This window comes from Heloderma suspectum, chromosome 1 (genome assembly GCF_057233095.1).
Source record: "Heloderma suspectum isolate Gila_16-S chromosome 1, 16-S_ref, whole genome shotgun sequence".
Lineage (NCBI taxonomy): Eukaryota > Metazoa > Chordata > Lepidosauria > Squamata > Helodermatidae > Heloderma > Heloderma suspectum.
The window spans coordinates 409,785,118-409,811,051 of NC_139458.1; the positions used below are offsets into that span (position 1 = coordinate 409,785,118).

At 44.0% G+C, this 25,934-nt stretch overlaps 1 protein-coding gene across 3 annotated transcripts in view; it reads right to left on the bottom strand.

Moving 5' to 3' along the window:
- The window catches only part of LRPPRC (leucine rich pentatricopeptide repeat containing), a 158,614-nt gene that overhangs the window by 98,195 nt on the left and 34,485 nt on the right, over positions 1 to 25,934 (bottom strand). For all 3 annotated transcript variants that reach the window (XM_084828952.1, XM_084828950.1, XM_084828951.1), the window contains 3 exons: positions 21,740 to 21,858; positions 18,881 to 18,971; positions 14,642 to 14,711 (listed from right to left, as the gene is read on the bottom strand). In XM_084828952.1, the coding sequence (XP_084685078.1) occupies positions 14,642 to 14,711; positions 18,881 to 18,971; positions 21,740 to 21,858 (280 nt within the window). The remainder of the gene's footprint in view (positions 1 to 14,641; positions 14,712 to 18,880; positions 18,972 to 21,739; positions 21,859 to 25,934) is intronic.

A 25,934-nucleotide genomic window follows, 5' to 3' on the forward strand; every position in this document is an offset into this window, starting at 1 on the left:
CCCTCGCTGGAATCCCAAAACACAAGTGGGGCTAGAGCGCCTCACCCAGTATCAAACCCTGCTGTTAAAAGCCATGAAAGCAGGTATGAAGAAGTCAGTTAATATGACCAAAGTGTCTAAAGTGCTGCAAGGTGCCACCGAGGCCCCAGAGCGTACTTGGAGCGTCTTTCAAATGCCTATCGCCAGTATAACCCCCTCCCTCAACCCAGAGGCCCAAGAAGACGTGGCGTGGACAAAAGAAAAAAAGAAGAAGACCTGGCAGAGGCAAAAGATTCTTAAAAAAGAACCAGTGTGCCCAGTGTGGACAAGATGGACATTAGTGGCATGAATGCCCAAATAAAATAAATCAAATACACAAAGGAGAAAACCAAAGGGGCCAAAATGGGCGAAGAGGGAGACAGCTTGAGAAGGGCCGTGACATTGACTTCATAATTGACACTGGAGCAGCATCAAAAGCAAGCAAACGTTAGCCTTAAACAAAAAGTTCAAACACTGAGCAAAGTTCTTCAAGCCCAGCACCGCTTTGTCTTAAAAAAATAAGCCATTCCCATCACAGAAGCTCATCCTTTCCAACCAAGAGTTAAAGTATGAGTTAAAGAGGGAAAAATAACCCTTTGACTCCCAGATGGAGAGGACTGAAAACTGTCATACTTTCCACCCCCGCAGCTATGAAAGCAGCTAGAATTAAACCCTGGATACATTAGACACGAGTCAAGAAAGCGAGAGGGGGAGAGTAGACTGTAAACAGAAATCCTGAAAATCCTTTAAAAATCATTCTGAAAAAGCAGTAAGAAGACTCAGGCTAGACCTTACTGTAGACACACCGGGAGACTGTCCCCCTGCGTACGGTCAGACCTGCAACTGGAGAATTGAAGAAGGGGACTAGACCCTACTGCAGCTTGCCAGGTGAATAGCTGCCCAGCGTACGGTCAGATCCCAAAGAAGATCAAACATGCGTGTTGTAGTGTTGTAGTGTTAGTAGTGTTGCATTGTGTTTCCTTAATAAGGTGCAAAAAGGGGGGCCAGCCCCTGAAAGAGAAAGTTTGTCCCAGTGATTTGCTGATAATTACTGGCTTCACCTGGCTAACATCACGAGAGTAAAACATTTTTGTTTGCCAAGAGGTATACCTGCAAACAGGCTTATTAGCTCTTGCCTAATACCTGTCTGTAGACATCCTGAGAAAATTCAAAAAGATACCATGTTAAAAGTTTATGGTGTAAGTTTAACTTATTCCCAAAATGCTAATTGGGGCGTGGTTGCAAAGATCCTACCCCCTACAGAGTTCACTCTACGCACCCCCATCGTTGCTGAAACAAATGCTACGTGTGCACGAATGCTTAATTGTCAAAACATTTTCCAGAAAATATAAAGCTATCCCTGGCCCCCTTCCACTGTAATAAAATTCAAAACATATCTTTTAATGATGCCCACATACTTTTGCCTCATGGATAGTTTTAGACATGTAATTCCCGCACTTGGTCATTCATTCCTGCCAACTTGTCTGATAACCACCCATGTTGCCTCAGCCGCCAATTGAACTGGTGCCAATTCTTCCCCTGTAGCCCGAGAAAATCCGTCAACGGCAGCCTCGAGCACTCCAACTAACTAAAAATTGTAATAGTCATGTGCAGTTATATTCTGACTCAAAAAAATTGGCCTTAGCAATGTCACTAGTTGAGGTTCCAGGTTTAGCCGTGGCTGATGGTCTGGAAATCAACCGGTTAGCTTGCAGCTTAGCCAAAAGCATAAATGCCACCTCATGAGCATTGTCATTGTTAAATAAAGAGTTGCGTGATCTAAGAGGTGCAGTTCTAGAAAATACAGCTGGTATAGATTACCTCTTCCTTCTTCATCATTTAAGTTGTGAGACACACCAAAAGCTCTGTTGTTTTAACTTAACTGATAATAGCAATGCTGTAAATAAACAAATCAACAAGCTGCACAATATAGTAGCTTACAAAACAATAAGACAAAACAATTAGCTCAATTAGTTAACCCTTTGGCTTCCAGATCTTAGCTGGCTTAAAAGCATTGTTCATCCTAATTCTACCAGTGTTGTTCATAAAAGTTCTGTTATGTCTCTGCGTTCCTTGTCTTATGCGCTGTTTAACCAATCTGTTTTATGTCTCAGCTAATAAAACTGCTGCCCTCTACGCTCTAATAGCCCAACAAGAGGCTAAGTAATATGTATGTCACAAAAAGCTTTGTATAGTTATCAGTAATGCTATAATTGTAATGAAATTATGCATTTAAGGGGGGAATGTAGCAGCCATATCGGGGGTCAGACTAAGTAGCCTCTTGCAGTCTCATGCTTCATGTTCTTGCTGAGCTCTTTCTCCCTTGAATATATTGTTGTAAGCTGACGAGACACAGGAATTCCTTATCTTGTCAAAGGTCATACAATTGTATATCTTGTTCTCTGCTGTTCTCTTCTGTTCTCTCCTTATCATGGCTACCCTATAACCCAGTTCTTGTATTATAAACAATAGTGCTAAGAGAAGAAATGTTGAGGATTGCAACCCCATGCGGGAGGGGGAGGAGGAGCCGTTTCATATGTGTCACAATGTCTATAAAACCAATGTGCTAATGTAAATCGGGGCTTCTGGCTCTTTGGAAACGATTCCAGCCTTAAGCCCGCGCGTTAAATAAAGCATCTCTTTTTCCTTCACTCCGTGGTCTCTCTGACTCTGGGTTCTGCAACAATAGTAAGAAGCAGAGACATCACCTTGCTGACAAAGGTCCGTATAATTGAAGCTATGGTTTTCCCAGTTGTAACGTATGGCTGTGAGAGCTGGACTATAAGGAAGGCTGAGCGCCGAGGAATTGATGCTTTCAAACTGTGGTGCTGGAGAAGACTCTTACGAGTCCCCTGGACTGCAAGGATGTCAAATCAGTCCATCCTAAAGGAAATCAACCCTGAGTGCTCATTGGAAGGACAGATACTGAAGCTGAAGCTAAAATATTCTGGCCACCTAATGCGAAGAGAAAAGTCACTGGAAAAGACTCTGATGCTGGGAAAGATTGAAGGCAAAATGAGAAGGGAATGGCAGAGGGTGAGATGGCTAGATAGCATCACCGATGCAGTGAATATGAACTTGAGCACATTCCGGGAGAGAGCGGAAGACAGGAAGGCCTGACGTGCTATGGTCCATGGGGTCACGAAGAGTCGGACACGACTTAACGACTGAACAACAACAAAACCTCCCTTGTGGACTGTGGGAATGCTGAGGACATAATATACCTCGACTTCAGCAAAGCTTTTGACAAAGTGCCCCATGATATTCTGATCAGCAAACTAGCTCAAAGTGGGCTAGATGAAACAACGATCAGGTGGATCCACAGTTGGCTACAGAATTGGACTCAAAGAGTGCTTATCAATAGGATCTTCTCAAACTGCGGAGAGGGAACGAGTGGGGTACCACAAGGCTCAGTCTGGGGCCCAATGCTCTTCAACGTTTTTATTAATGACTTGGAGGAGGAGGGGCAGGGAATGCTGATCAGATCTGCAGATGACACAAAATTGGGCAGGATAGCTAATACCTTGGAAGACAGAAACAAAATTCAAAGTGATCTTCATCGACTGGAGCACTGGGCAGAAAACAACAGAACGAAATTTAATAGGGATAAATTCCAAGTTCTGCGCCTAGGAAAAAGAAACCAAATGCACAGTTACAAGACAGGGGATACTTGGCTCCACAGCTCTACAAGCAAGAAGGATCTTGGAATTGTTATAGATCACAAGCTGAATATGAGCCAACAATGTGATGTGGCTGCAAAAAAGGCAAATGCTCTTTTGGGCTGCATTAATAGAAGCAGAGCTTCCAAATACCAGGAAGCACTAGTTCCCCTCTACTCAGCACTGGTTAGGCCTCATCTGGAGTACGGTGTCCAGTTCTGGGCACCACACTTTAAGAAGGATGCAGACAAACCGGAGAGGGTTCAGAGGAGGGAAATGAAGATGACCAGGGGACTGGAAACAAGGCCCTATGAAGAGAGACTGAAAGAACTGGGCATGTTTAACCTTGAGAAGAGAAGACTGAGGGGACAGATGCGCTCTTCAAGTACTTGAAAGGTTGTCACAGAGAGGAAGGCCAGCATCTCTTCTCGATCATCCCAGAGTGCAGGACACAGAATAATGGGTTCAAGTTACAGGAAGCCAGAATCCAGCTGAACATTAGGAAAAACTTCCTGACTGTTAGAGCAATACAACAATGGAACCAATTACCTAGGGAGGTAGTGGGCTCTCCCATGCTGGAGGCATTCATGGTGAGGCTGGACAGCCATCTGTCAGGGATGCTCTGACTTGGATTCCTACGTTGAGCAGGGGTTGGAGTCGATGGTACTATAGGTCCCTTCCAACCCTACTATTCTATGATTCTATGAGGGCCTCTGAAGGTGATCTTAGGGTCCAGGCAGGTATATATGGGAGGAGATGATCCTTCAGGTAACCTGGCCTCAAGTCATTTAAGGCTATGAAGGTTAATACAAGCACTTTAAACTGGCCATCCAAGTAGGAGTGGAACCACTGCAGTACCTCCATTTCCCAACCCAGCCACCAAGATGTCCAAAGGAATCAACCAGGTCGTACTCCCCCTGTCCGCTTCTGGGCAAAGTTCATCCCACAGGATGAGCAAGGCAGTTTCCATTCCAAAACCAGGCCTGAAGCCCAACTGAAAGGGATCCAGATTATCAGTTTTATTCAAGAGTGTCTGGAGTTGATCGGCAACCACCCGCTCAAGTACCTTGCCCAGGAAGGGGATTTTACCAACCGGCCCATAGTTGTTAACATCTTCTGGGTCCAGGTTAGGCTTCTTCAGGAGAGGCCTAATTACCACCTCCTTTAAAGTGTCTGGTACTACTCCCTCTCTCAAGGAGGAATTTATAACCTCCTGGACCAAGCCGGACATCTATCTTGAGAGGATGCAATAAGCCATGAAGAGCAAGGGTCAAGCATAAAGGTGGTCGACCAGACTTGGCCAAGCACCTCACCCACATTCTCAGGTCTCAACAACTGAAACTCATCCAATAAAACTACACCAAATCTTGACCAATGCAGTTGTGCCTCAACAGATGGAACGCCATTAATTGTGCTGTCCAAACTGTGACAAATATGAGAGACTTTAGCTTCAAAGTGTCATGCAAACTCATCACAGCTTGCTACTGAGGATTCCACCATCTCTCTCCCTGGCTTAGATTGTAGCAGGCCATGAACCACATAGAAAGGTTCTGCTGGATGACACTGAGAAGATGCAATGGTACTGGAAAGGAACTCCCTCTTTGCCACCATCATTGCCACAAAGTAAACTCAGTAATGACCTCTAACCTGTGTTCATTTAGACTGAACTTCCTCCACCTGCATTCTGGTCATCTTCCCTCTTGCTTCATTGCCCTCAGATCAGGCATATACCAAGGAGCTGCCCGGACTCTGCACAGAGGGAGAGGGCACTTGGGTGCAATAATTTCAACTGGCGAGTCATCTCTGCATTGCACAGAGTAACACATCTTCAACAGGAGCACCAGCCATAACAGGAGGAAAATCCCCCAGAGCCTTCCAGAATCCACTGGCCTCTGTGGATGGACCATTTTAATAGGTCCCTCACCCTTGCAGATGGGAAAGGTCGTTGAGAGTTTAAACCTCAATAGACTCTAAAACTAATAGTTTAGCCTGTATGTTGTAAGATAAGAACATTTCTAAAGGATCCTTAGAGCTTTGAAATGTATGTATTTAAGCTTATAGTGCCTCTGGCAGACTAACTTGAAAGAGAGCCAAGCATAGGTCTACAGGGGAAACAAAATGCGGCTTCCAATTCCAATTAATTTTCCAGGGCCAGTTCCACTAATCAATTCAATGATACCAAAATAGTTCACAGGCAGATATTCTCAGAGTGCCACTCTTCCATGGCAGTGCTGTTCACAGAACCAAAACAAACTGTGTGCTTCTTGGAGAGGTCCTATTGGCTATGATTCCCTCTGAGGTTCATTGGGTTTAAACATTTCAAACCTGCATTCTAGACTTATGATATATCAGGCTGCTTGTATTCTATTGGGGCTGTTCACACATAAGACAACCCATCGGGTAGCTGTGCACAAGCAGGAGAGAGTGGGTGTGCTGCCTGCACCGCACCCACCTGTTCCACTTTTACTCCACAACCCACAACTGGCTGTTTCATAGGTGGTGGCGCATGATATCCAAACCAAAGAGCCAGGGCCTGCAGGAGAAGCCACCACCACCACCACCGGGGAAGAGGCGTGCTTGCCGCCGCTGGGCCTGCTGCTGCCGCCGCTGGGCCTGCTGCCGCCGCCGCTGCCACCACCACCAGGCCTTCCTTGTGCACTTCTGCCTGGCAGACCGCCAGTCCCTGCAGGACCAGGCCCCCAGGTACCGAGCCAGCTGTGCTGCTCCACCTGCCCCTCCCTGGAGGGGCTACATAAGCTGGCTGGCTGAGGTGGCCTGGGAGAGCCAGGGCCTGCAGGAGAAGCCGCCACCACCACCACCACCACCACCGGGGAAGAGGCGTGCTTGCAGCCGCTGGGCCTGCTGCCGCCGTCGCCGCTACCACCGCCACCAGGCCTTCCCTGTGGACTCCTGCCTGGCATTTTTAAGGGGATTTTAATTGTTTTGTTTGTTTGTTTTATTTTGTTGGGGGGGATTTTGTTGTGTTTTTAGGGGTGGGTAGCCTGCCTGATAGGCGGGAGCGAGGGGGCATGTGTCCACCTGATGGAGGCAGTGGGGGGAGTGTTGGGGGCCAGAACATACCGAGGCTGGGCGGCAGGCGCTGGCGGAGCGCTAGGGGCAGGCCATGCCAGCTAAGGGGAACGAGGGAGAGATGTGTAGTATCTGTCCCCTGCTCCGGGCCTGTCCAGAGCCAAAGGATGGCTGGGGGAGGCGTGACCCCATCTTCTGGCCTTCGTTTGCTGCTCTGCAATGCCAGGTCTGTTACCCAGAAAACCTCCCTCATCCATGACATGATCCTGGATGAGGGTGCAGACCTGGCATGTATTACGGAGACCTGGCTGGCCGAGGCTGCTGCTCCAACCCTTGCAGCCATGTGTCCAGCTGGATTTTCGTATGCACAGCAGCTGAGGGCTGGGGATCGGGGAGGGGGAGTGGCTGTTATCTACCAAGAGTCCTTGGTCTTCACCAGACCCCCTCTCCGGGAGACCAAGGTTGTTGAGTGCATGTACTGGAGGTTGGGCCCGAAGGGCAGTCTGGGGATTCTGCTCGTGTACCGTCCACCCCGCTGCACGACTGACTCCCTGGCCGAGGTGCTTGAGGTGGTCTCTGATGTGCGTGTACAGTCCCCTAACTTACTGGTGTTAGGGGACTTCAACGTACATTCGGAGGCCATCCTCACAGGAGCACCTCGGGACTTCATGGAGACCATGGCCTCCTGGGAGCTGCACCATATTCTAACTGGGCCCACCCATGTAGCCGGTCATGCACTAGACCTTGTGTTTGTTTCTGGAGAAGTGGGGAGTGATCTGGAAGTCGGGGGTATATCCACCACCCCCTTGTCATGGTCAGATCACTATCTGGTGATGTTGGACTTCTCGGTTCCACAACCCCTCCGCAGGGGTGGAGGACCCATTAAAATGGTCCGCCCCAGGCGTCTTATGGATCCAAATGGATTCCTGAATGCGCTTGGGGATTCTCTGGGGCATGCCAACGGCCACTCGGTCGAGACCCTGGTGGGTGGCTGGAATGCCGCAATCACTGGGGCATTAGATCAGGTGGCTCCGAAACGCCCTCTCCCCCTGAACAGGGCTCGGACTGCACCATGGTTCAATCCGCGGTTACGAGCTCTGAAACAGGAGGTGAGACGGCTAGAGCGCCGGTGGCGGAAGTCTCGCTCCAAAGACGATCAGACACGGGCTAGAGCTATATCTTCAGCCTATCACGTGGCGGTGAAGGCAGCAAAAAAGGAATATTATGCTGCCTCCATCGCGTCTGCAGAGTGCTGCCCCAGGAGGCTGTTCCAAGTGGTCCGGAGCCTGGTCGGTCCTGTGGCTCCGGAACCACTGGAGCATTCTAAGGCCTCCTGTGAGGCTTTGGCAAGGCACTTTGCAGATAAAATTGATCAGATTAGGTGTGTTACTCTGCACACTGTGGATACAGTTAGTGAGCAAGAGGTGGCCTGTGGCAAACCGGTTTTGTGGGATCGGTTCCAGCTTCTTCCTCCTGATGAAGTGGACAAGGTGCTTTCATCTGTAAGGCCAACCACCTGCTTACTTGATCCTTGCCCATCTTGGCTCATTATGAGCTGCAGAGAGAGACTGGGTGAGGGGATCAAGGCAGTGGTGAACGCCTCCCTTGAGGAGGGAGTGATGCCATCAGCCCTCAAGGAGGCAGTGATAAGACCGCTCTTAAAGAAGCCCTCCTTGGATCCTCAAGTTCTGAACAACTTTCGCCCAGTCTCAAATCTGCCATTTTTGGGCAAGGTGATTGAGCGGGTGGTGGCGGTGCAGTTGAAGGCACACTTGGAAGAAACTGATTATCTAGACCCATTTCAGTCGGGCTTCAGGCCTGGGCATGGGACAGAAACGGCCTTGGTCGCCTTGGTGGATGATATGAGGAGGGCTCTGGATAGGGGTGAATGCTCCTTCCTTGTTCTCCTCGACCTCTCAGCGGCTTTTGATACCGTTGACCACGGTATCCTCCTGGACCGCCTGGAGGGGTTGGGCATTGGAAACACTGTATTGCGGTGGTTCCAGTCCTTCCTCTCTGGCAGGTACCAGAGGGTAGCACTGGGAGAGGAGGTTTCGGACCCGTGGCCACTTACTTGTGGGGTGCCACAGGGTTCCATCCTCTCCCCGATGCTATTTAACATCTATGTGAAGCCACTGGGGGCTATCATCAGGAGGTTTGGGGTGCAGTGTCATCAATATGCGGATGACACTCAGCTCTACTTCTCATTCAAATCTTCACCAAGGTTGGCCGTAGAATCCCTGTCCAAATGTCTGGAGACGGTGAGTGGCTGGATGGGGAGGAATAAGCTGAAGCTGAACCCTGACAAGACCGAGGTACTTTTGGTGGGAGACAAGAGGAAGCTGGGGGATGTTGACCTGGTGTTGAATGGGGTACAGCTACCCTTGAAAGACCAGGTCCGCAGCCTGGGGGTCATTTTGGACTCCCAGCTGTCCATGGAGGCTCAGGTGTCAGCTGTGAGCCGGACAGCGCTGTATCAACTCCATCTGATACGGCGGCTGCGCCCCTACCTTCCCGATCATCTGCTCCCATCGGTAGTACATGCCCTGGTCTCCTCTCGTTTAGACTACTGTAATGCGCTCTACGTGGGGTTACCCTTGAAGACGGTTCGGAAACTGCAGCTGGTACAGAACGCGGCAGCTCGACTGATTAAAGGCAGCCGCCGGCGAGATCACATCACTCCAGTGCTGAAGGAGTTGCACTGGTTATCAGTTGTTTTCCGGGCCAAATTCAAGGTGTTGGTTTTGACCTTTAAAACCCTATATGGTTCCGGCCCAGCCTATCTTAAGGAGCGCCTCCAGCAACACCAGACAGGCCGCTTAACAAGATCAGCCTCGGATGGCCTTCTCTCTGTCCCATCAGCCAGGACAGCTAGACTGGTGGGGACGAGGGAGAGGGCCTTCTCTGTGGTGGCCCCCACTCTGTGGAACTCCCCCCCTAGGGAACTCCGTCATGCCCCCTCTTTAATGAGCTTCCGTCGTGCATTAAAAACGTGGTTGTTCAGGCAGGCATTGGGGGTGGGTTAGGGTATTCTTTTTAAAAAAAATTTATGGTAAAATTTTACTGTTTTAAATTGTTTATGGTGGGTTGTACATCGCCCAGAGTGGCTGGGTGACCAGTCAGATGGGCGATTAATAAATTTAATAAATAAATAAATAATAAATAAACCTGGACCGCTGGGTTGTTTAGGGGCTAACCATGGCTTGTTGTTGGGTTAACTGCTGGGTTGTTTAGCCCCTAAACAACCCAGCGGCCCAAGTTTGGATGTCACTCTCCACAACCTACAAAGGAGCCAATTCTGGGTTGGGCAGTAAAAGTGGAAGAGGCAGGCATGCTGCAGGCAGCACACCTCCACTTTCCTGCTTGTGCATGACAATCCATTGGTTTTTAAACTGCTGGGTTGTCGTTACGTGTAAACCAGGTTACTGTCTCTTACTAAACAACGAACTGACCCAGGCAAAGTGGCATGGGCATACAATATAGACACCTTCCACCAAATCCTCCCATCTGCCTCTTCCACCACCACTGTCTCTCTCCTAGACTGCACTCTACCACTTTTTCATATCTCACTCTCTCTCTCTCTGCACCCAGACAGATGACCAAACTACCCTAAAGGGTGTTCTTGTACCTAGTCATTTGAAACATCCTGTCAAGAAGTAGGAAGATATACCTCAGATACATATATATAGAAAAAATGTCTCCCCCACACACACACGTGTGTATCTCTCTCTCTCTCTCTCACCTTGCTCAAAATCTGCCACTCTATCTCTTGAATGAGATACTTTCCATTTCTCCCATCTCCCTGTGATTCCCATCAAATCATCACTCCCTTCTTACTATTCCACATCCCTCCGCCTCGTGGCTCCTAAATTGCCCCTTCCCCGCCATCAACCTAACCCTCATGCTAATAATGCCTTCATCTCTCCTTCCTATCTACCCATGTATTCACATCACAGTTCATACTCACCCCTGCCAACTCTGTCACACAATTATTGTGACGGTAGTGCTCCAGCCATCAACCAATCAATAAGCACACTCCCCATTTTTGTCAGCCTTATCCCTCCCTGACCAAGCTTCTCCTTACTCTGCACTGCCACAATCCAGAGTTAACAGCCATTCTTCTCCTGGTTCTTATTTGATCTCATTCACCAGGAATACAATTCCCAGCCACCCAAGGGATTCTAAACAAGACGGGAAGAAAACAAACAATGGAGAAGCCCCCAAAACATCATGGAGCTTTGGTAGGGAAATTACTATTGCATCTGGTTATAAAGATGTAGTTATGTGTTCATGTAATGTCTAGCTAGACCAAGAGTATTGAACCTCTTTCAGCCCAAGGACTGAATTCAATTTCGGGGAAGCACCATTTCTAATGGTGGGCGGGGCTGAAGGCAAACTGGGGCAGGGCCAAAGTGCTGGCATATTTCAGCTTAAAGCTCCTACTGCCAGTTGCTAAGCCTTAGGGGAGGCATTTCGACCTTCTAGAATGTGAAAAACCTATGCAAAAGCCAAGGAACCACAAAATGATCAGTGGTTGGGGAAAAGGGGGTGGAAATGACTATCTGGAGAATGCTGGAGGGCTGGATTGGGACCCCAGGCCTGAGCTAGACATTTGGGCAGGAGTCAGGAGAGCTCATTATCTTATTTTGCCCAACCACAATCTATTTTTTTAAAATTTTGGTAGTCAAAACTGCTGGGGAAAAGAGTACACACTATCATCAACATTTGCATTTCACATAGAGGCGCAGTTCAGACTTCATTCCATGCCATAGTTAAAGATGCTCAGCTATGAGTAACATAACAATTGAATTAACAAACAATGGTTTGCAATTGGCTAGCAAACCAGAATTGGGAGCTCTGGTTTCAAATGCGTTTGTAACCCATGGTTCCACCTGCTAACTGTAGTGTGACCAAAACCACAGTTATGGCCATTCCCCCTGCCCCCCCACAAGGTCCCTTTCCATGGTGATGCTGACACTTCTGGCAAAAGATCAGCTTTATGGGAGAGAAATCAGTCCTCCTTTACTCCATGAAGAACATGGAGAAGGAAAGGAGGAGTAATTACATTACCTTCCTTTCGAGCATAAATCCAGTATAAAAGAGAGGAATCGCTTGGTTTCTCCCATGAGCAGAGGTTTTGCTTCTGCCTCCTTCTGCAAAAGGCCAATATAAAGGAACAAACTACCCCTCTTTGAAAGGAGGAGTGGGTTCTCTTCCTTACGACAGGGCTTTTACATAAGCAGCAGTAGGTAAGCTTCTTGAGGAAAAGAAGAGAAACCATGAATTCTTTCCCTCTCCCAAGTTCTCCCCATAGGAAAAGAAAGGTGTGGATTCCTTCCCATGAACAAAACTTTTGCTGGAAGTGCAAAGACATTTGCCAGACAGGGAAGGGGTGCTTGTGGCTGGCAAACAGGAAAATTAATGTATGGAATCTTAGCTAATTCATATGTTATGTCAGGGATTATTGAACTGTCCACAACTACACTTCACAACTTCCGTTGTTTGAATGGTCCTTACACATGCAAAAACCTGTCTCAATGTAAGAAGCGAAATGACCAGGAGGCTACCAGTTATATTCTTCCATTTTAAAAATAAATCTTCAGTAAAAGAAATGTAGCACTGTTCTCCAGAAAACGCATAGAGATGCCAGGATGGAGGTTCCCTTTCAAGAAAGCAGAGTACACAGCCTAGGGAGGCACACAGTGATAGTGACCAACAAGCAGCTGAGTACGTTCTGAACTACCAGACATGAAGAATTATGCAAGCATCTAGGGCACCAGAAGGTTTCAGATGTGCATGGTTAGCTGTACTTGTCACTTCTTCAATGTTTATCCCTTTGACTGGTGACGTTTTGCATTTACAAAACATCTCTCAAAACTCTTCAAGATTATTCTTGGAACAGGAAAATGTCTTGACACACTGTTTTTTTTTATATACACACACAAGGCCTGAATTCTGCAATGAGGACTATTTAACGGGACTATTCAAAATCAGCAAAAGAGGGCAGTCTGTGGCACAGTGACCCCATACAAAAATACAAACGTTTTAGGCATTTAGCAAGAAAATAGTTGATTTCTCCATCTCCAAAAAAGAAGCAGGGGGAGAGAAAGGGAACTTCAGGAAATACTGCACTAAACTGGTTTGTGAAAATCTTTATTTTATTTTATTTGTTTCATTTCTATACTGCCCAGTGGCCGAAGCTCTCTTCCCTTTTTTGCCCACCTAACCACCTTTCCCAATGCAGATTTGAAGCAGGGTTGCATCAGCCCGCTAACCTGAAAGCACAACAGGAATAACATGACCAACAGGGGAAGGAGGCATTAATTAATACAGTAGGGCCTAAAGAGAGATCTCCATTATCAGTATCCCCAGTTGTGTTCCATTCCTATCTTATGCTCTATGCAACCATCTTGAGAAGAAGCATTCTGAAAAGAGGGTCGCAAGTTTTAAAAATGCTCATCATCTAAACTCTGTTCTTCCCACTGGTATATCAGACATTTTACCCCAAGTGGCAGACCACAAATGGTCTTATAAGGATTTTCAGTCACCACACACTTTGCCAATCATACTGAACAACTCTTTTAGGCACTGATCACAGTTGGAAAACTGGAGTTACCATATAAGCAAACAGCTAACATGAGACCAAAGTCTGCTAACTTTTCCCAAATAAGGAAGTTTTAAAAACAGGCATGAACGACCCTAATATAGGGCACATCATGTATTTCTAATGCTATAATCAAAGACTGTCTCTTATGATTTAAAACATCTCCTATATATACCAAACTAGTACGGCTGTTTCTAGGTTGGCTTTCTCCCTAGCATGGCAGCTTTCTCAGGGTGTGGGGGTTTTTCAATATGGAGAACAACCTGCACTCTGACACAGTACAGCCCAACAAGAGAGACATCACACAGGTGTGCTAAGCATGAAGCTGGGCTTCATGTCTTGTTTCCTCACTTGTAATATGGGATTTATTTTGACATAACAAACACACCTACCTGTTGGGAGAATGAACTAAGGAAAGACTATAAAGCACTGCACAATTTTTATGTGAAGACAGGTGTAGCACAGCGGATAATACAAAGCACTGTGATCAGAGAGGTTACAAGTTCAAATCTAAATTCAGCCATGAACTCATAAGGTGGCCTTAGGCAAGCCCAGCCTCAGTGCCTAATCTATAATATAGGGATAGTAATACTGATCTACCTTTCAGGGCTGTTGCAAGGATTACTATGATACTGTACATAAAGGACTTTGAACACTGAAAGGGCTATATAAATGATACATATTATCACCACCACCATCACTCATTAAGTTTTTAATTTACAGAACCAAAAATGATTATGCTACAGCCACTGTGTGTACAGATTTAAAAATTTCACCTATTCCACTCACCAGAGGAGGATAGAGTTCATTTGGACTCTTTAAAACTTGGAGAGACTGAGGCAGAATGGATGGGCCTGAACTACTTTTCAAGACCATGGGGATTGTCAATAATGTGGGGTGGAAAATTTTCTACAGAAATGTTTCCACAACCAAAAATTTTCCAGTGCTAAATTTTTCCGAGGAAAAATTCCCATTTCATTAGTTCTTTCGTATCAATGAATAGATGCCAATTGAAAAGTGTAGTTGCAAAATTAAATAAATTGAATAACACTCTGGGGCACCAGGAAATTTGTGATGCACGCTGAAATTTTTCAAATGCAAATTATTCTAATTTGCATAGGAAAATTTTCCAATTCAAATTTTTCCAGAAAACCCAGTAGAGATCATCCCTTAAGCTCCTGTCTGGCTTTTGAGATTTCACCAGCTATAAAAGCTAAAATTGGCTTGCTTGCTTGCCTGCCTGCCTGCCTTCCTTCCTTTTCTTTCATCTACCCTAAACCTAAGATTAGGGACCAAAATCATCCAAGTACAGGACATTCAACACTCTTACCTTCTGATTCCATAGATCAGACTGCCTCTGAACTGCATGTGATCCGGAGGTGGCATATTTGTGGAAGACACTGCAGAGTATATGAAATGCCTTAGAATGTGTTGACCTTCGATTCTCAAAAGCATTGATTAAACCATCCATATCAAATGACAGTTATTTAAAGTGATTCCATTTAATAAAATCATCTTTGTTCATTAACACATGGTCTTTCAATAACATTTTTTTTTTACAAACACTGACCTTTGTTCACCAGTTAGAATAAGAAAGATACAGAATACCCTGGCATTACTTGGGTTACAGTACTTCTTGAGAGTCTGTCATTGATTTGGGAGTGCACAGTTACTGCACATTCTTCTCTTCAGAACTGTGATCACTTACTAAGTTAAGGTGTCAATCTCTATTGTATTTATCCCTGTAAAGTGTCAATTAGCCCTCGGTAATGTATCTAGCAAGCTAAATTTCATAAGCCTAGGGAGCCCCAATAGGTGCACCCAAGGTTACGTGTGCCCAAGGAACACAGACTGTCATGTGGCACTGGGGAAAGGGGGAAGGCAACTGTGATTTAGGGTAAGCCAGGAATGAAGCACCAAAGTCCATGTGCAAGGTGGGGAGGAGCTCATGAGCCCAACCCTCATTCCCAGCTTCATAACCTATGGTTTGTGAAGTCAGGAAAGATAATCTAAATGCAGCCAGTGAATGACTCTAGCAAATCACCAGCTATCCAGAATTTCAAGCAGATGAGATGCCCATGCCTCTGTCTCCCACAAATGGATGCATTCTAGCATCATGAGCTCAGCAGCAGCACTAAAGCTTACAAACATGTGAGCACACACAGCAAAGTTAGATGGCCACATGAATTTCATATGTTTATTGTGTACGGAAATGCATACTATTTTTCCTATACCCATGTAAGAAAGATACCAGATATAAAACAGCCTGAACTGTGAAGCAGTAGAGAAGAATCTCATTCAGTTCCTGGAATCAGGAAAGTGATTCGTGACCTAACCTGGGACTGACATTGAAAAATCTCCTTGCTTCCGGTGGTATATTATGTAACCTCTGATGATGTTTCTCATTTTAAAAAAGCAACAATTTTTAAAATCTTGTGCTCAAAAAGTTTTTGTTCATTAAAAAAAATTTGGCACAGTACATCTCCATATGCTCAGCTGCTGCTGACAGTCGGCAACCTGGTTTCCTTAGCAACAAACAAGTCTGAGAAAAATCAAAAGCAGATGACAATGAAGTGGAATGGAATGGTATGGTATGATAAAGGGGAAACAGGCACTCTTATGCATGCTGTCTTATGTGCCCAGATTCCTTAACTGATGCTTCATAGTTTTCAGCTTTTCAGTAGCTGAAATCTATGCACTATAGGAGACTGGAAGAAGAATCAATGACCCTCCAGAGAAGTCAGCTTTAACAGGCTGCCTTCCCCTTCAACAACTGCACTAAAACACAAGCTTTAATTAAATATTTTAATATTACACCCCCTTCTCTAAAGGAGTATTGACAAGCACACCAATTTACAGAGTCAATGGTTTAATCTATATAGAAATACTGTAAAGGCTTTATAAAGCTTGACTTGCTTTTGCTTTCAGATAGTACTAAAGAGATGTCTGCATTAATATCTCTTTGGCTGTAGTGGTTTGAATTAAAAACAACTTTATAAACACAATTTTCAAATTCAAATGCAATTAAAGAACTCTTTCACCACAGTTTATAACCAACAGTGAAAAAATCAACTGATTTTTTGATCAAAAAAAATCCTGTTTTACCCTGTTGATTAAAATCAACACTTTTAGTAAAAGCATAGAATGATACGACATTGATCCCAAGATTGCCATGCTCAGAACATGATGTGAAGGCTCTGCCATGTATCAAGATCCCATCAGCTGGACTGTACCGGAAGCTCTGACTACTCTGATTACCTAATAGAGGTAGAACCAGCACTCCACCTTGCAAACAGATAATCAAGAGCGGGAAGGGCTGAAATCACTGATAATTTGTGGCAAGCTTGCATGTGGTGCAAGAGCACAGTGGGCACACCTTCAGATGCTTGATGCAGGAGTTCTGAATCGGGAGGACTGTGCATGTGCGTGTGTGTTAACCTGCATGAACCAATATTTACATTTTCTATAATGGTGCACCTGTTCCAGGAAAATCACTCATGTATTTTTCACAGTGGAAAGGAGCTGTCCCTAGCAAAAGGGAATTTTACTTAACGTAAATAAAAAATGACCATTACACCTGTAGTAATGAAGAACGTAAGATCCATCTGGGTCAGACCAAGGGGCCATCTAGTCCAGCATTCTGTTCACACAGCGGCCAACCAGCTGCCCACGGGAAACCCACAAGCAGGACATGAGTGCAACAGCACCCTCCCACCCACGATCCCCAGAAACTGGTGTACATAGGCATACTGCCTCTGATACTGAAGGTAGCATACAGCCATCAGAAGCCATTGATAGCCTTATCCTCCATGAATTTGTCCAATCCCCTTTTAAAGCCATCAAAATTGGTGGCCATCACTACATCTTCTGGAAGTGAATTCCACAGTTCATGCACTGTGTGAAGAATTCCCATAAATATTGTTTGTTTGTTTATTTCTGTACTGCCCAATAGCCTGAATAATTTCAAATATTGAAAATGCGCTGCTATACTGGCCAGTGAAACTACACTTGCGACAAGGATGAATTTATACTGGTGACATAGATGAAGTATGAATGAAAGAATCTAGCATATAAGCCCCTTTGAGTCTGGATCACTCAAGTGCGTAGCCAAGCCAGGTCCAACCAGAACAAAAACTTTATCACAGAATCAGAATTTAAGTAGACTGCATTACATGCTTTATTTACAGAAGAACACAACATTTATGAATTCGCATGGTGGTTTTGTTGGAGGTATTCTTAGGACGCTGAGGGAGCAATCCTAGGGCTGTTAGACAGAGGCTAGATGGCCATAGGATATGTTGTTTTCTGGGAACCGACCTCCCCCCACTTCCGCATTGCCTTGGAGGCAGCGCAGAACAGCCCCATCCTCTGCGCTCACAAGAGGAGTGAGGAGCGAATGGAAAGGGGCGTGGCTGGGGGCGTTCCAGGGCGGGGAGAGCGTAACTACACATACAGGTCATACAACAGCCTCCTTCCCCGCTCCATCCTCCCGTGGCTAGACAGCCGCAATTGGCTGTCTAGCTGAAAAAGTAGGGCAGAAGAAGCACGGAGGGGACAATCCCTTCCGTGCTTCTCCTGCCCTGCTTTGGATAGGTGGTCGCCTCTGAATTTGGAGGTGGCCACCTATTTAGATACGATTGCTCCCTGAATGTTAGATTATTTAACCATTTCATGACTGGATTGACAAACATGGCAGAAAGAGCCATATAGTCAAAGAAAAATCAATACCGCATACACCATTTTTAAAGAATATATAGTATTTAGTATAATTTATATACATCAAAGGAACCCAAAGGTTCTTTGTGCTTCATAATATGTTAACAAATCTGTTAAGACTCATTAAATCCTGTCTCCTGATAGCTCCTGATCAGTTCCACTTTACAATATTCTCACATTCAAATTTACCTTAAAAATTAAAACAAAGAAATTTGTTTTACAAACTCTCAGACATCCAGTCAAATTTGACCCAGTTGTCTCTCAAATGAGATTTCACTTTCCCTTTATTTAATTTGTAATTTTGAAGGGCATTTAAAAATAAAACTATGAGAACACTTCTAGTATTTCAGATAGAAGCGGCCTACTGACTTCCATATATTTTAGAAAATGTTTGCAGTGTTCAGGCTCATTTTTTGCAACATTACTTTTTAAAAATGATACTTGATCTTCAGTAGCCTGACTAATGTATTGTCTTAGCCTTCTTCAACCTGGTGTCCTCTGGATATTTTGGATCACAGTTCCCATTACCCCTAATCATTGACCATGCTGGCTGGGGCTGTTTGAAGTTGTAGTCTAAAACTTCTGGAGGGCATTCAGGTTGGGGAAGGCTGCTCTACCGAGATGGATAATGGACTTCCTAAAATAAAGCAAAATACTGATTTGTATGTTTTCTTGTGTTCATTTTAACCATTAGTTCTCTGTTCATAAAGAAGAATGATAAAACTCCATGTCATCCTAAATTTAGGTAACTGGTAAAATGTATTTCATTTATACCACGAATGTGACATTTGAAATTAAAAACCGACCACAAATTAGCTATTCAGATAAGAATTACGACATCAAGGATACTTACTTAATGCTAAAACATTATCCAGTCTTCCATATACAGCTTCCTGTCTGATTTCTGCTGTAGAGAAACTAGCTCCAATAGGGCAGCCCCTTTCCTAGGGAGAAATCATAACACAGTGATGAAATAAAGTAACTCTTGGTAGAGCACAAACTTCAACTCTGGCATGAGCTCACCAACCAGCTTTATGGAATCCCCATCCATTTTGGTAATGTAAGTTTAGCCTTGGCCTACTTTATAGGATGCTGTAAAGATTCCTAAGATAATCTATATGAAGTACTTTGGCAAAGCACTATTTAAGAATTATAATAAAATACTGCCACCTTTTAAATCATACCTAATACACAAACTGGAACTGCAATATAATCACTTTGAAAGAGAACATCCCTTTCAATTTGTAGAAAATGCAAATACAACACAAACTTTCTAGCAATTCATGCTAGAACACTGAGACTGTTGTCCAAGCAGGCAAGGTCTTGTCTAAAGTTACATTTATGTGACTGAAACTTTGAGAAATGCTGTATGAAATATGAATTTGTTGGTGGAAAAGTAGGTCTAGCCCAAAATAAACTTTTTTTGAAAGAAAGTTTGAATGACGTTCTATTCCAGCCTTCCCCAACCTGGTGCCCTCCAGATGTTAGACTACAACTGCCATGATCCACAGCCAGCATAGCGATTGCTCTATTCAAAAATACATATCAGTTTTGTTTCCCTCTTTTATACCCCAATCCTCTGCAAAATTATGTATGTCTAAGACAGGGGTGGGCAACTGCAGAGAGTCTGGGGGCCAATTTTCAGACTCAGGACCCCAGCAGGCGCTAGATACACACACCCCACTACCAAAATGGCAGCCAAATTTGTCAAATTTTGACAGCACTGCAGCAGCAAAAATGCTACATTTCTGCTTTAAAACAGGGCATGCGGTGAGTGCATCCCTTGTTTTGAAGGCAAATTGCGCTCCCAGAAGAGCATGATTTGCCATTAGAATAAGGTGCACGCTCACCACATGCCTTGTTTCAAAGAGAAAGTGCTGCTGCTGCACCACACAGTGGCAGCAGTTTGAGGACACTTTGGGGGGCAACAGGGGCCACAAAACAGGGCAGTGAGCTGCTTGTTGCCCACCCCTGGTCTAAGCCCATTGAAATCAATCTGTTTGAACATGCCTAGCTCTACACAGGGGAGAAGCCTTAAGTGACTCCCTGTTGATGACAGCAGAGTATCAAAAAAATAAATAAATTCTGCACCAGGGAAGTCCAAATTCTGTGGTAAGTTTACTTTATGCAAATAAATAAATGTCCACTGTTGGTACAATCTGCATATTTGGTGGAGAAATACATTACATAGTTTTTCTTTTCTGAATGGTTTCAGTTGTAGTCAAAACGGAAGCTATATAGCAGGAACTAAATGATCTCAACGTGAATATAATTATTTTTAATTAAATTAAAAATTAAGTACTATTTCATTGTTTTAATATTTTAATTATAGTAAGTATCTCTTTTTTAAAAAATTATCTGGTTTTAAAGGTTATATGAACTTAATACAAATAAATACGTTAAAGTCTACTCTTTTCTTTTAATGCTGTATCATAATGATACAGGAACATATACTGAGGTAAAGACTGCTTGTTAATGTCAGATTGAACTGTGGAGGTACTAATATCTGACTTCTGAACTCAAGCAGTGTAAGTGACACAGTATGTCATGTATCGTACCGATTACAAGTGCTAGAATCCAGGAGATGCCATCCAGTATCTCACGAAGATCATCCACAGAGCCCGTATGAGTCATCTAACACTTTCATTTTATGCCCTCCAGTTACCAGAGGTGAGCAATGTGTTCAGATCTCTTGTTATGAACATTTTTAACTCTATATGAACATTTATAAACAACCTAAGTTGATGGGGTATAGCTCAGTGGCAAAGCATATGTTCTGCATGCATACAGACCCAGGTTCAGCCCCAGACATCCCCAGTTAAAAGGATTTCAGATAAAGCCAGGAAAGGCATTGCAGGGCTATTCAGAGTGGACAATACTGAGCTAGATGGAGCAATGGTTTATCTCAGTACAAGGTAGCTTTATATGCTCACTTACTATCTATCTCATTAAGAAACACTATTTTGCCCAGTAACTGCTCTTGCTTCTGGAAATTTCTGGATACATCTTACAGCCCATGCATGACAGAAGCAAGTCCCACTTATTCAATGGGATTTGCTTCCAAATCACTATGTACAGGATTGCAGCTCAGTTTTCAGTAAGTGAAGCAGAACCTAATTCTGCTATGCCAACGGTATGCGGGCTGCATGCCAAATGATTTTATATTATGCTCCTACATTGTGTAATCTATTTAGTTGCAAAGCAGTATGTTTTCATTATTACAGCAACCAGTTAGTATGCATGTGAATTCATTTATATCAATATACAGTATATGAATTTTGAATTTCTTGTATTTCTGGAACAAGTATGCATACTAAGATTTAAAAATGGGAAACTTGATTTAAATTGCCTTGATCTAAATCAATCCACTATGCAGCATCTGCTAGACAAAGGAATGCTGAAAATTTTCAGCTACAGAATGAATCATTAATTAAACATCTTATAGTGCAATTCTATATATGTCTACTCAGAAATAAGTCCCCCTGAATGAAATGGGGCTTGCTCTCATGTGTAGGATGACACCCTAAATGCCATGAACCATTTTCTTGAACAGATGAAAAGTGTTTTAAAGAGAAGATTTTAAAGATTTATTTTAAAGATTTATTTGGGAGACATCATTCTCAAGCCAATACATGCTCAGGTCACCACTGAAGTAAAATTAAACTTGTTAAGATTACAGACTTCAGCTCTAAAGTATTTAGACTTGACTCACCTGCAGCAGATGGCGCGCAGAGCTGACATCATCAAAATTTGTCAAGACATAGCTTGCATATGTTTCCGCATCAGGCTCTCGCTGCATTTCATGCATTGCTTTGAGGACATCAATTGTACCTAAAAAGAAAAAAAGACACTGTTTTTCTTTCTTGCCCTCAGTAATCAAGTTCTAAATTGTGAAATTAACTGTATTTATGTATGTCTTACTCTATAAGAATAACAAGTAATGGAAACACTTAGAAATTACTAGGATTAGAAAAGTATTTTTTCTTGATACAATGTTCAGTTTTGATTCCTAGTAAAAAAAACCAATATCTTTATTTCAATCTTGCAACGTAAGATTAAAAGTAATTTGTTAAACAATACAGACTGATGCTTGGGCTTTTTAAAGACAAACTGTTTTGCATCACAGTATCAAACATGAATCCAATATCAACACCAGGGGGGACAGGGGGACTCAGAGAGCCACACAGCTACATTTTTTTGCAGAGAGGAACATTTGGGTCTACCCAACTAGCTGACCACTCTGAAATCAACATGATAACCTGCTCTTAATATCCATGCTAGTATTGTGTGTGTGTGTGTGTGGGGGGGGAGAGGTTAAGAGTAGTTTCTAAGATGGCAAGGGATGCTACTGTTCGAAGAAAAACAAAATATTTAGTAGTACCTCAAGGAGCTCTCTGTTTTGTGGCAATATAGTTTTAAGATATGGGCATGAAAATTACTGGACATGCCAAAGTAGGGTATTCATGCACCACAGTTGTATATGAGTTCCAAAAGGTGTCATAATCCTCAAAAGAAGGCAAAGGATAGCAGACTGAAATATCTTAACCAAAGAAACAATGGACTACAAGGCTACCATCCAGAGGACTCCTTTAGGCATGTCCCAAAAGCATTCATAAGCTGCTTTTCTATGAAAATATTCAAAGCAGCAAACAAAACCCAACGAAAAGGAACAGAACAATACATAACTAAGTTCCTTTAGAAAAACCTAGAAAGTTGAATACCATTAAAATCCAAAGCAGCAAAAGTAAAACCATAAATTACAAAATTTAACCACAATTAAAGGCCTAAGTAAACAAGTAGGTTTTAACTTGTGGTCAAAATGACAAAATAAATGGTATCTCCCTTATGTTTGTTGGGGAAGGGGACTCCACAAACTTAGATGTGTCCAAATGACTTCTGACTTCCTTTCTCTCTGACTGCTTCAAACAAGGCAAAGGGAGAGAGAATGCACAATTGAAAAGAAAGCACATGAGCCCAAAGCCCATTCCAAAACTCTTAACCACCTTTAGGAGATCAGAAGCACTACATTTATATCATGCCAAACTGCTTTTCAAACTCCCAAGCTTTTTGAGTTCAAGGGGCTGATATTAAGTTTGCAGATTTAACCAAACGTCTCTCTCAATGATGACTTCAGTTTTCAAGCACTAGTTTAGAGAGTCATTAGAAATACGATTCTTAAGCAGGAAGTCTAAACATTCAAATGTTCAAGCTTCCCACACCACAATAGAGCATTAAAAAAGTAATACAAGAGCTTATAACATTTCCTAAAAACAGAATAAATCAGAACCATTTAAATCACATTTTAATATGAAGACTGCTTTACAATAAACCTATCATTATCAAGTGTTGCGAACTACTGAAAAATGGCATAATAGGCTCAGAAAGTGAGCTTTGACCAAAGTTCTCTATAATTCAAATCTCGCCACAGCCACAAACTTATTACACAATCCACTTTTGTCTCAGACAAAATCCCACCACGACCACCCCTCTGAAATATGGGAACACTACTATTCTTACAGACTATTGTAAAGTTTATTAAGATAATGACCTGGCTTGCACAACACAATAAGCCACGGTGAATTGTCACCGTGAGTTGTTTCAGGGTAGCTTGTTGTGACATCAGAGCGTTTTTTTCATCATAAGTTGTTTTCCACAAACAAGCCATCCTGCAACCCACATCTTGTTGTTGGGTTATTCAGGGTGGCTTGTTTTCAGGGTGGTTTGTTGTGACGTCCAAACCCAGGCAGGGCGATTTCATCGTGGGTTGTAGGGAACAGCCAGAAAAAACCCTACTGTTCCTTGCAATCTTGCCAGTGCCACCTCCATCCTCCCTCATCCCTTGTCAGTACCCTCCACCCCGTACTCCTAAAAATCGAGAAGGACACTGAAGAGTCCTTTAAAAGAAGAAGGTCTTTTACAAGTGTGCACACTCAAAAGTCCGCTGCTATGAAATTTCCTTAAATTTCCTCTCTGCTTTACTGCTTTCCATGAAGTTTGCATATCTTTACCAGTCTCCCTCACTCCCTGCTCTGCCTTGAAATTTACATCTTTACCAATCCCTCTCACTGCTCTGCTTTGCGATTTGCATATCTTTACTGATCCCCATCACTGCTCTGTAACACATATTTATATCTGACAGCTAACAACTCAGACCAGTGGAGGGAAGTGACAAGCATGAAAGGGGGTAGGGGGAGCCGAAAGTGGCTGATGGCTGCAAGTGAAGGAGCTTTTGGGGCAGGTGTAATTACTTCAGTAGTACCTGAAGCAGCCTTTTTTTTTTAAAAAAAAGGTGTTTACTAGCAAGGCAATCACCAAAGTGGAGGATGAAAATGACTAGGGCATTGACAAGAGGGGGATATGGTATGCTAGGCTAAATAGCAGACAGTCGGTCTTGTGCTCCTGTGCACTTGCAGAAGACCCCAAATAATTTTTTTTAAAGTTTGCGAATGCATAAGGGCTCAGAAAATTTATGTGCATTTGGCGATCTGATGGGGGGAGGGGCTCCCACCAGAGGTTGTCACCTCATGAGATGACAATCCCAGAGGACCAACTGCAGAAACGGTGTTGATGTAGGGAATAAGGATGTCTCCTTCAAAGGCACCTGGGATATGTGCTGCAAGTGGGCAGGAGGACTAAGGAGGAACAACCCATGGCAAACCACAGTGCGCCTAATCATCTGTCAGGAGTAACGTGGGTTACTGAGTGAACAACCAACCATGGTGGCTTCAGGGTGGCTTAGTATGATGTGCAAACTCACCCAATGTTACGTGAAGCACTTTGAACACTCACAACGCACCACATTAACGCTTGTTACTATTACGTGATCATTCCAGCTCAGACAAGAAATTTCTAACACACCCACCTTCAAGAGAATCCTGTTAAGGCAGATCACCATCATTCTCCTTTTACAGATGGAAAATTAAGGCAGCAGTGCTAGGCACAGTTCCTCAGAAGTAAGAACCACAGAATTAAGTTGGAATCAGATAGTTACATGTTAAACTACTCATGTGGAAAGCAGCTCGGCTTGCACAGAACACCGAAGGCTCCTCTTTGGAGCTGATGCCTGTATCTCCCTGTCCCTGTACTTTTGGAAAGGAAGGAGCCAGATTCACCCTTGGCAAAGCAGCTCTTTGCTAGAAGAAGCAAGTTGTTGGCTCCTTCTGCCCTTTCCCTCGAAACTGTAACCAGGAAAGCTGGCATGCTTGGACCAGGGAGCAAATGACATCAGGCAGGCACGGTCACCTGATGTCATATGGCCCGCAGAGGGCTGGGTTGGGGGTCATCCGGCCCCGCACCTAAAAGTGGTTCTGCACCCTTGCTCTAGAGGGAAGAGCCTGGATTATATCATCAACTTCTGGGGCCCAGAAGACTCTGCAGATCAGTGGAGGGGCTCTTAACATAAGCTAGCCCGAATCATTCTGCAGATCCTTCTGCCTCTTCCCCTCACCCCCTCTGGAGGGAAGTGCCTAGAATCTAGTTCACGATTATCAACTGCTATAGACCAGAAAAGACTGCCATCAATCCCTTCACAGTTCCCTAACATGTTATATCTTGTGTGGTATAACTGTAAGCTGCTTTGCAAGCCAATCATGCAAACCATAAATATAACAACAAGAACAACCACTTGCCCTAGCACTTCCAACAGGCAAGAGAGAAGTATGAAGGCAGATTAGGCACAACAGATGGAGAAAGCCCAGTCAACCACCCAACACTAGAGCAACTGCTCCTTGCCTATCTAGCCTTCCTTGCCTTTAGAAACAGCTTCTAGAGAAATCCTTCAACATTTTATGCATGTGGAGCAGAGCTCCTTGCTCGACTCTTCTGACTAAACATACACAAGATTGGCCCACGCAGCTGAACAGAGTGTGGACTGGAACCTATGGATAAGTCCAACCATCTGTCCATTT